Source organism: Lactuca serriola, chromosome 8 (assembly GCF_051521515.1).
Source record: "Lactuca serriola cultivar US96UC23 chromosome 8, Lser_US96UC23_V15, whole genome shotgun sequence".
In the NCBI taxonomy this organism is placed as follows: domain Eukaryota; kingdom Viridiplantae; phylum Streptophyta; class Magnoliopsida; order Asterales; family Asteraceae; genus Lactuca; species Lactuca serriola.
The window spans coordinates 48125780-48138135 of NC_136415.1; the positions used below are offsets into that span (position 1 = coordinate 48125780).

General features: G+C 32.1%; 1 protein-coding gene across 2 annotated transcripts; it reads right to left on the bottom strand.

Moving 5' to 3' along the window:
* Positions 1-1777: 1777 nt before the first annotated feature.
* Positions 1778-4124, bottom strand: LOC145070165 (E3 ubiquitin-protein ligase PUB24-like). Of its 2 annotated transcripts, none has more exons than XM_079017111.1 (2): positions 2786-4124; positions 1778-1919 (listed from the first exon to the last, which is right to left on the bottom strand). In XM_079017111.1, exons 1-2 carry the CDS (start codon positions 4009-4011, stop codon positions 1850-1852), a joined length of 1296 nt encoding a protein of 431 aa, XP_078873237.1. In that variant the 5' UTR covers positions 4012-4124; the 3' UTR covers positions 1778-1849. The 2 variants fall into 2 exon arrangements, with proteins under 2 accessions (XP_078873237.1, XP_078873238.1); XM_079017112.1 differs by having other exon boundaries at positions 1833-1945.
* Between the last annotated feature and the right edge of the window lie 8232 nt (positions 4125-12356).

Genomic DNA, 12356 nt, shown 5'->3' on the forward strand with positions numbered 1-12356 from the left:
GTGCGGAATTAGGAAAGATCTCGTGATTCATCATACAAATTCAAGAACACATGGAGTAAATAAATCTTTGTAATCTCTTATTAGATCTAGAAAGATTATACAAATAAGTTTGTATACAATTTTTCTCTCTAGTCTAACACTCCAAATGGATTCACTTATATAATAGGAGTCACTCACTTCCTATTTATAGGAAAGACTCAACCCATTTACACATACAAAGAGGAAAGCCTAAAACACTACATTCAAGCATGACTTTGCACCATAACAAAGCTTCACAAGGTTTCTTTCATAATTATTTTAATGTTATTAATAATTTTTATTTTATGCCTTAAAAGGCAGCAAATATATATGATCTAAATAGTTTTATATAAACTTCGTATAGATATAATTATTTCAAAGTTAATAATCATGGAGCTTACTTAAATCAGATTCATTTGAAATTCCTACAACAACAAAAGATTTTTCTAATTTTGGTGTACTTATGATTTCAAATTTTAAGTTATTATTCATCATAACTCAAAAGCTTTTTAAACTATGATTAGTAGTTGGTAGTGCTATTTTATTTTCCTTTCATTTATATACATTGTAGTTATATTAGCAAAATATAAATAAGATTTCTCACAAAAAAAATTAGGTGTTTTAAAAGATTTGTTTTTAAAGTATGAAGAGTTGAAAAAAAAAATTATCGCTTTATGGTTATTTATGTGCTATTTTTCATGGAACAATAATGTTTCTATATATAAAATTATAGAATGTATGTTGATTTCTATGTTGATTTATATGTTGTAGTGTTTTTATATTATTAAAAGTTGTACTATTTCTGTTTTTCATATATTTGTTATTCGATTAAAATACAAAAAATCAACATATATTTTATATAAAATTTACAACTTAAAAAGGTATATAAAATTATCAAAAGTTGTAGTATCTATCTTTTTATGCTATTTGTTATTCGTTATATATAGAAATCAACCTATGTTTGATATATATTTTATTAACATTGTTTTTTCATGTATAAATATTAAATCATAATTTGTATAATTATGAGCAGGATTACAGAATATGTGTGGGTATGTGTGTTTGCCGTTAAAAAAAGTATATATATATATATATATATATATATATATATATATATATATATATATATATATAGGATATAGATCCGGTAAGAAATTTTTTTTGGTAGGAATGTAAGAAGTTTTTTTTCTACATATTTTTTTGACGAACATAAGAAATGAATCACTAGATGATTCATTTGTAAGATGATTCATAAGAAAAAATTCCCAAAAAAACATCTTTATGATTCATTTTTAAGTAAATTAAAAAAAAAATTCACTTTTGTGACAATTTTAGTGAATAACAACAAAATCATTGTATAAATGAATCATCGATATGTTTTTTTGAGATTTTTTTTTTGTGAATCATCTTACAAATGAATCATCTAATGATTCATGTTGTTTGTTCGCGAAAAAAATATGTAGAAAAAAACTTCTTACCTTCCTACCAAAAATTTCCTTCTTATTTGATCTTGACTATATATATATATATATATATATATATATATATATATATATATATATATATATATATATATATATATAGCCCTGTCAAAAATACCCGTTACTCGAATTACCCACCCGATTTTTTCGGGTAATGGGTAAATCGGGTATCGGGTTAATTTTTTCGGGTAAGTGGATAACCCGAATTTTTTTTGGGTCGGATAAAGGGTAAGTTGTTTGGGTTTCGGGTACACCCGATTACCCGAAATATATTAAGAAATAATGTCCCTTTATGAATTTATCTAACACTCCCAATTTCCAAATCGCAATTTTCCTCGTTGAGGCTCGTTCTATTTTCCCCACGTCAAAAAACTCTCGTTCCTCGTCCGCTCTTTGTTGGTATTCATCAGCAATGAATGACTATATTAAAGTAGAAGATGAGACGACTGAAGTTGACAACCCAACCCATGATCAAGTTCCACAAGAAAAATAGAAAAAATAAATAAATAAAGAATTCAACCCAAGATCGAAAGTTTAGAAAGAATACTTGATATCTCAAATATTATTGAGTAAAAAATCTCAATGTTGAAAGTTTAGCACGACATACTTATTTCATTACATTTATTTTTAGGTGCCACTAAAAAATAAAAAATTAAAAAAATTAAAAATCGGGTAATACTCGAATTACCCTTACCCGACCCAATATCCGAATTACCCATACCCGAATTACCCGAATTTAATTTGGGTAGGGTAACGGATAAATTATTTTATATGAAAAACCCGAATTACCCGAAACCCGAAAATTTACCCGATCAACACCCCTATATATATATATATATATATATATATATATATATATATATATATATATATATATATATATTCTTAACGCAAAGCGGGAGGATTCGCTTAGTATACATATATAAAAGACTTATCATCTTAGCTAAAACCCACAATAAAATGTCTAATACAAAGTGACACCAATAACTTCCTTACGCTAACAGCGATCCATTGTGAATTTTTGGGTTGTTAGTTAGCCAACATAAGGGAATTCTTTTATAATATAAGAGAAATTGGTGAAAAAACATATGCAATCACAGTTTCCTTTATTCATAGATATATTTTCGTCTGGTTTCTTCTATTCATAACTAATTATTGTCTGTGTATGATTTACAGTTTCAAAATATAACATATGATAACTATCTTTATTTCATTGCATAGAGTACAAAATAAATCTTCCAATAATATGAATGATTAATGACTAAAACATATATGATTTGAATTACCTGGGATTCCTTGTTAAGAGAGTAATATCTAAACAAGGAGAGTCTTTCCACACATTTGAGTGTCTTTTAAGGATCTCCCTGGCTTTGTCCCTTGGATGTGAATGTCGACCATTTACTTGTAGCACCATACATAGTTTCTCAACTGTTCCAACCCTAACCATCTCTTGAAGCACCCCATCTGTCGCAGAAAATTTGGATATCAATGAAATAATCATCAAGGCTCTCTCATCAACCTTATGAGAAACCTTCCCCATTCTCTTTGTGATCATAGCTAATCCGGCTGCATGACCAAGAAGTCGAGCTCTCCCATCGGCTGAAGAACATAAATGAAACAACACTGCCATAATCAACTCGGTGGTTTCCTTGTCTGGTGACCCAAGCTCGAGCTCCACAAGCTCAAAAACAGCTCCTGCTTGAATCATCATCGAGCAGTTTCTTGGCCAGGTACAAGTGCTAAGCAACACATGTAAACCCTCCTTGATTCTTTGTTCAAGATTCTTATTTTCTCGTTGTCTAAGAATAACTACAATCGTCTTGAAGAAATCCAGCTTCAATCTCTCAAGAACATGCGACTTTGCGTAGTTTATGAGGTCTTTTAATAAAACTAATGCGTGGGGTTTCATTGTTGTATCATTATAAGTACTAGAATCAAAACCCAATACCCATGTTAAGGAATTTAGGATTCGATCGTATTCTTCAAGAACTGAGTGTGTTTCGTCTTCTGTAAATCCAACAAGATAAAGAACGTTAAGAGCTTCTTTTAGACCAACGGTTGTGCGATTCTGATAACAGGAAACAACGATGGTAACCATGGCTCTAACAACACCAACATCTTTGAAGCAAATTCTATTATTTTCATTTTCGGATGCAAGACTTTCCAAAGTTTTAAGTGATTCAAGTTGCAGCTCCTGTAGCTTGAGGTTCTTGATGAGGTTTATGGCGATTACCTTCAGCTGCAAAGAGGATTGCTTCGATGGTGCTGGAACAACTCGATCAGATGCACACCATGCTTCGATGAGGCGGCGGAGATTGTGGTTAGGAGTGAATTCTGAGGCGATGGGTAGCGGTTGATTGGTGACTGGACAACTCTTGTTTTTTCCATGGAACTGCCACCGTTGAATACTCTCTCTGTCGTAGGTGATGCCGGTGGCGACAATCACCGGATCTTTCATGATTTGCAGAGAAATCGGACAAATGAAATAGTGGGGGACTTCTCGGTCATCCATTATTTTAAAAGAATTGGAAGACAACAAATGAAACGAATGATTATTGGATTGCTATATGGATCTGCATCTATATTAAATTGGGTAATGTATGGATATGGTAAGAGATTGCGGCTGTTGGTGCGTGTGGGTCTCTCCTTGAATTATTATTATGTTCAAAACTTTTATTAATGTACCAATCAGAATTTTCAGCATCCAATACATACGGCGGGTTAATTGTGCCCGGTTACGTTTTTTTTTTCTTTTTTTTTAAAGACAAAATTGCAAGAATAATGATTGGTATTTCGAAAATTGTCATTTTAGTCTAAACAAGTTTGGACTACTCTACCGGTCCAAAAGTTTCATTTCATTGCAAATTGGTACAATTTATTTTGAATTTTTTTTTAAATACTGATTTTGCCCTTTGTATTTTATTACTTTTTACTTTTTTTATTACAGAAATAAAAAAATAGAAACATAAAATACATGTCTCTCTCTCTCTCTCTACAATACACACCTTACTTCAATTGGGTTGTAGATTTACGGATCCAAATGGGATACTTTTAGTTACATCTGATAAATTACAAAGACTTGGATAGAGTTACAGACCACTTGAAGAAACACTTGTTAATTTAGTAGAGAGGTACAAACAAAGTGGTCTTCTGGGTGAAGAAACATCGAAGACTGCTCTTTTCGTCTCTGTCTAGTCAGATCTACAAGGTCACCGGATACCACCCCCAGATATACCGTCAAACCGTTCGACTTCTCTAGCAAACTCCTACAGCGAAAACCTAACCCTAAGTGTTTCATGGGTCATCGGTTTGTAGCAACGACGAAAGCTTCGACAATCTTCTTCTTCGACGACAACTTTGTTCTTCGGTTAGGGTTTTCCTCTTCTAGATCTGGGGAACATCAAGGGTGACGACGAGAAAATAGATGTTCAAACCTCGACGATGGTTGAGGGTGGCAATCCTTCTTCTTCGGCGTCAATGTAAGATCTGAGAAAAAGGGGGCAACGTCAAAGATCTGAGAAAGGTGCAACGTAGATCTGCTTCTTTTTCGTTCAATCTTCTTCATCGAGAGGTTATGGTTTGGTTAGGGTGTGTGTTATCATCAGATTTTCTATGTGTATGTGTTCATCTAATTTTGTGTGTGTGTGCTCATCTGATTTCATGTGTGTGTGTGTTCATCAGATTTCATGTGTGTATGTGTGCATACATCTGATCTGATTTTTTGTGTGTTCATCATATGTGACTTTGTGTGTGTGTGTATTGATCAGATAGGAACAAACTCAAGAACAAACCCAAATTGTGTGTATGATTTTTGTTTTTGGGATGATTTTTTGGCGGAGATGAAGTGGCATTAAAGTTTAAGTGGAGATGGAGGTGAAAGACGGTGGTGGTGGACTGTCGAGTTGTTGAACAGTGTGACATGTTTGAACACAAGTTTCAAATTTTTATTCTAATTATTCAACTCAACTAAACACAATAGGCAATGTACTTAGTCGTGTAGTAGTAAAGTAGTGTAAGTAAGGAGTTGATCACAAAGAACGATATTCTAATGAAAATAATGCTAAAAATTAAACTAAAGAAATAAACTTTAAATGAGGGTTTTTATCTGATTTTCAAGTTCTGAAAAACTGTACTCAAGCAATCACTAAAAAAACACTTCAAACTAAATAAAACAATTAGAAAACAAGATTTAATCAAGATTTATAAGATACTTTCGTTTAGGTTCGAATCCCCTTTTTCGTATGGTTAACTTCAAGACAATGACCAGTTTAGATATTGCTAGTTATGTTAGTCTAATGCTAGGATATATCAATTTATGAGCTTTAACTACATTGAGCATGTAAATTAAGAACACCAAGTTGATTGTAAGATATATTTGGACTATGAATGAAAAGATCTAGAAGTATTTATCTATGGTTAAGATAAACAATCAAGCACATATTCTGATGTAATAATGCTTTCTAACATAGTTAAAGTAATTATCTTTACCACCTACACTAGGACTTGTACGATCACTAGCTCTAGAAATTAAATGATCATAAACAACTAGGAAACAAGTTCACACAATCAAATTGGTCATCTAACTACATAGAACTCAAATGCAAAGCAATAAAGATCGAAACTTTAACATGCTACGATGATGATTTATCAAACACAAGTTAAAACCAACATCATTAATCCATAAAAGTATAAAATTACACATAGTAGTAGGGTTCATCTAATCTAAACAAAAGTAAAGGGTTATTAACCCATGATTACAACAAAAACACACTTAATCAAAAAGTAATCTAGGTTAAACATTGTAAAATCTAGGAAAATTAAAAGATTAATGATGAATCTTTACTCCAATCTCTTTAAATCTCTTTCTTCAAATGAAATCAGTGCTCCAAGGGTTTTCTCAGAGGTTTTCGTTGCTTTTCGTCAAACATATCAACAGCTCTCTCTTCACGCATCCCGAATTTTGACCTAAAAATCGATATGTATACTTTCCAAAAATTAGCTTCCAAGTCGTGGCCATATGATCGCGACACCATGGAAATCATATTACACATGTATTCCGCAAGTCTGACCTCCTTCCAATCGAGAAGGTTCTCATATACTCATTGTGTATCAGGAAATGTCACGTTGTGGATTCTTCTTTTATGAACGATTCTTCTTTTCTTCTTTTTTATGCAAGCCCCCTCTTCCAATTTTCCAACATTGTTTAGTTTTGATCTCTTTTCCTGAGAATGCCCTTCTTTGGCTACAAAATAGAATTTATACTTTATAAGTACCAAATATCTTTGTATTTAACCAAAATAAAGCAAACATGTATTAAAATAATGCATAAATATATGTATAAATATAACAATGTCAAAATACCCCACATTTGTTTTTTGATTGTCCCCAAGCAAAACTTTATTTCAATACATCACATCAAAACATTGCCCAAAACAATCTAATTTGAACTTACTGATTATACATTGCCTCAATGAATTTATATGTGTCTAATTTTACTTAAGTACTTCTAAAATCCTAAATACTTACTTTCCTCACAAACATTCCCCCCTCATTTTAAAAACATTCATTTTTGCATTCCTTCAATTTATACATTTTTATTACCCACTTCATTTCAAAAGTTATTGTAAAGCTTCCAAGTGAAATGATTTAAATAATATACTATATAATATAATTGTCCTAAAAATATAACTAAACTTTATTGCAACTTTATTTCTCTATTTCACAATTTTTCAGCTTTTCTATCTTTTATCAATGCTTTAAATTTCAACTTTCACATATAAACAAGCAAATAATAATTTCCAACTTTATTTATACTATACTATAGTTCGTGAATTTTTAAGAAATTCATTTGAGTATTCAGAATTCCATAGGTCACTAATGGAACTTGTGATTTTCGATGCCCATGTAGTGATTTTCTTCCCATCCATCCAAGTTTTTACATATAGGTGGATAGATATAAATATCCCCAAGGGGATACTCACCAAGTCTCAAAGGCCACTTATTGATCTCACTCCTAAACTGTTAATTATTTATTATATATAGTTAGACTCAAAATGTACAAATTAAACATATAATACTTGGAAAATTGACTCAGTCTATTTTAAATCAGGACCCAAGAGATAAATCGTCACCGGTAGGCTTTTATTAGGGTATAAACATATATCAAATCTGAAAAATATTATGTCCTTCAAACTGTATAATGTCGCATTTTTGTCTCTTGATTTCACTAAGTCTGTGAAGCCATAAATACATTATAACAAACTGGCTCAACTAAATCTTAGAGTTTTCTTTGAACCATCTCGCATAACACTACCAAACTCGTCCTAGCGCAATAATATCAAATTTTAAAAAAGGTACCAGATTTTTTTAACTAGACTATTTTTGCAAGTCTATATAATATAATTTAAAATTTTTAAATCAAGCATTTTTCAATAATAAAGCTTTTAATGTTTGGATTTTTTTTTGACCTCCTACCTCACAGTTATTTCATACAATGCCCTCATTGTATGCATAAAACCAATAAAGAAATAAAAGGAAGAAAAATGCATAGACTCCCTTATGTAGTAATGGCGAGATCGAATCGATTATTGTGGGAAAAAGCATTGACATCTCCAAATTTAAGGTGGAAAATGGAATTTACTACTTTTGAATGTGCCGGAAGACGAATCAAGAACACCGACTTCTGAAAGGTAGTGCAAAAGCTTGAAAAATTATCGAATGAACAATGAACATGACGTGTGTAAGTTGTTAACGATGCCATGGCATTGAATCTGAAAAATTACATATCACAATCAATGCAGATGCCATGACGTAGGAAAGTGTCGACCGCGTCATGGGAAAGAAGACTGTCTTTTGAAATCGCAATAAAGTAAACCTCCATGACGTGGCAATAGAACATCCATGTCATGCGAATCAAGCATCTCAGAACTAAAAATCTTCTAAAACTGATCATATGTGTGTGATGCTCCAATGTATAAACATCACAAGGCTCAAAATAAACTTTATGAATCCATCATAAAATTAAAAATCTCTCACAAACTCGACGTGCACCCCACACTTAGGCTCTCGATTATAGTCTTCAAAGATTATGTCACGACTTTTTTTTCTATCAAACATTAAATCTATTTCTTATGCAACCAAAAATAAACCAAATTCCGAGAGTAAAACAAGGAAACTAACATTATCATTCGGTTACAAATTCAAAACAAAACACAAATGAAAACACATCAAAAATAAAAGCATGTTCTTTAGAAAATCACACCAAACACAAAAACTAAAAATAAAAGGATAATTGTCACACATCATCATCCTTATCACGTGCTCCATTCGTGCAAGATGCAACATCACCGACCGCCCATAACTCTTCCCAAGTTGCAATGTACGAGAATTGATGTGGCATATTAACCGGACTCTTGATATTCAAATGTGAAAACTATAAATCCAAAGGATTTCCATGTTGATTCACTCCTCCAAATTGCAATGTATGTGGATCAGGAAAAGTCACATCGTGGAGTCTTCGTTATACACGATTCTTCTTTTCTTCTTCTTGATGCAAGCTCTATCTTCCAAGTTTCCAACATTGTTTGGTTTTGGTCTCTATTCTTGATATGTCCTTATTTGGCTACAAAATAAAATTTATACTTTATAAGTATCAAATATCTTTGTATTTAACAAAAAATAAAGCTAAAACAAATTGAAACAAGGCATAAATATATGTATAAATATAGCAATATCATAGCGGTGGTGGGCGAAAGATGTTCGTGAGTGTTCTTCAGTCGATTAATATATCTTGGGTGTTCTTCACTCTATTAATATATATTTAGCAAGAAAACAAAATGAATCATTAGATGATTCAAATGTAAGAGGATTCACAAGAAAAAATTCCTAAAAAAACACCTTCATGATTCATTTTATGCAAATTAAGAAAAAAATCACTTTTATGATAACTTTTGTGAATATCAATAAAATCATCGTGATGTCTTTTCGGGATTTTTTTTTTTGTGAATCATGTTATTTTTTTATTAATATAGTGATTCGTTTGTTTTTTTCGCCAAAAAAACTTGCAAAAAAAACTTATTACCAACGTGAGAACTAAAAGTGGACCATCAGATTAACAAATTAAGGGCTAAGATCTTTTATGTCACTTTTGTAAATAAATGGGAAAAAACACACGGGATGGTATCTTAATAAAATAACATAATGACATTTTAGGGATTTAGAAATTAGCCCCCAAATAAACATATCAGATTCCTAATTAGTCTCTTTCTATCGCTCATTCCCTTCTCATGCTTCCTCCATCGATATCCTCCCTAAATCCATCGAACACCTTCCTCACCCTCCGCCTCTGACGCCCACCCCTACTTGTGTCAATGAGCACCACATTCTAGGATTCGTTGTTGTCAATCAACAATGATCCATGATAATGTCGTCTCCATTGAAGATGCTATATCTTCTCCTTCATCTATACGTCTGTAGAAGACCACTAATTCAACGACCTACCATTCTCCTTGTCAAATATCCTCGGGCCTCCATCCCCTCTCTGTCAACCATCGATAATTTATCACTAATCGGAAAATTTGATTCAACTAGTGGATCGCAAATACACGCCTAGCTGGGAATCAATTTCTATAAAATCACTAGTGAAGTTACTTTGGGTGGGTTTGGATTCCATGACGTAGTAATTAACTCACTGTGTCACTCGGTTCACTTGTCGGATTTGTCACCAAGAGGAATTAGAGTTGTTTTGCTAGCTTATAAGAAAATGAGAGAACAGTTTTGCGTTGTCGATTCAATAAGTTATATTCAGGTATTCTTCAATCACCTTATGTTTCGCAAACTAGAAATCTAAAGTCTAAAATTCAATAATCTTACAAACTCTCATGATTCCGTAAACTCAGCTAATGTTTTTACAAGTTATTAGAATGGATCATATTCTAGAATTTCGAAATTCATCAAACTTTATATACTTATTTTCATCTTATCTTTTCTGATTGTTTTTTGTAATTTAGATTTTCTTATTATAAGCAGAATCTAACTTCTAGTTCATATCAATACCCTTACAAACCTGTTGTTACTCCTTTGATCGCAAAATCAATACACAAATGTAATTTGATGAAATTTCTCATACGTTAATATGTTGTTCCTCCTTTGTGTATTAGAGCTATAATACACAAAAAATGGAAGTAACATTTTCTTTCTTGCATTTAGCCATATTTAGCTAGTTTTACTTAAAATTATGAATTCTTTTTGCGAAGTATTGTTTTAATCTATGTTTTTTATGTCATTCAGGGGATTGGTGTTGTTTGTAACAAAGAAATTGGTTTTAATGCGGATAATTTTTTTGTTGAGTTCTTGGGAGAGGTGAATATACCATTTGTTTTACTACTAACTATTCATCTTTATGTTGCATTTGTGACACAAGATTGGACATGTAACATCCAAAAAATCAAGAAAAAAATTTCATTTTTCAAAAACAACCAAATACCATAAATGTTTACAAATAAAGTTTCCAAAGTGTCAAACTCACAAATCAAAGTGTCCCAAAATCAAATCTCATAAAAAGTGAAGGATGTGTCCGATCAAGCCTTCGCCTTTCCACGATCATCTTAACTACCTAAAGCATAAAACTTAAATTGTAAGCCAAACCTTATTGAGTTCCCCCAAAGTACCTGTTAGGTGCATTTTGTGCACCTTTTAGTCCCTTTTATGCATCTATTTAGCATAGTTATCCTTTATTTTTTTTGCATTTCATCAAATTCATGTTAGTCTCTAGAACAACCTTATTTGCATGCTTTCATGATCTTTTCAAGTAAACCGGAGGTTGGAATGCACTTTGGGAGGTTCCGATAAGCATGGGTGAAGATTTCGGGATGATCGGACGCAGAACGGAAAAGTAGGAAAAATCAAGATTGGATTTGAAGACAGAAGCATACACGGATCGTGTTCAATTTGTACTGAAAAATTCACACGGGTCGTGTTTGACCAAGAAGGGACTGTTGACTATGATGAACACGACCCGTGTCAGTTTAGCCTATTTTGACACGGGCCATGTAAGCCCATATGAGCATTTTTTAGCATTGTACTTTGGAAGAAAACACGAGGATGGCTTGCCAATTTTCACTCAACACGACCAGTGTTGATTTACTCTTTTTTTACACGGGGCATGTTCGTACCAAAAACTAACTTTTGGTAGTTTTCCCTATCTTTCATATTACGGGATTTGGGGCATTTTTAGACTTAGACTTCATTTCTAAAGTAGGGTAAGAGGGAAATTTTGAAGGTTTTTGTAAGGTTTCAATTGTAATGATTTCGAAACATTTTTTTTTAGGATTTGTAAGTCTCGTATGTGGATTATTTCATCTTTCCTATACATGTTGATTCTTTTAGCCATGTGTGGCTACAACCCTAGTTTCTCCAACCTTATGTTTTGACTTCTTAGTTGTGATTTCAATCATATGACTTGATGTTTGCTTTCAATTTCTATCTAATGAATTTGATTTTTCTTTAATTGAATGTTTGACTGTAATTGTGATTCTTATTGGCCATTTCAATTAGGTTTATGTCATTCAAGTTATCTAATTGCAAAATTCGTAATTGTTTTGTGAATTGTACTAAATAACAAGCACTAAACCAATTTTCATTGAATGGATTTAGTGTAAAATCGTATTCACACGCTCTTACGCTCCCAAGCATGTGAGGAGTATTGGGTGTTGTTGGGAACATTCACATATTGTTTAATGCATCTTTCAATCTAATTCTAAGAGCTTGTTTAGATGATGTTAGTAAGGTTAAGGTTAATAAAAGAGCTTGTTTTGTTTAATTAATGTAGTGAATGGGAAGTGTTAGAGCTTGTTAACA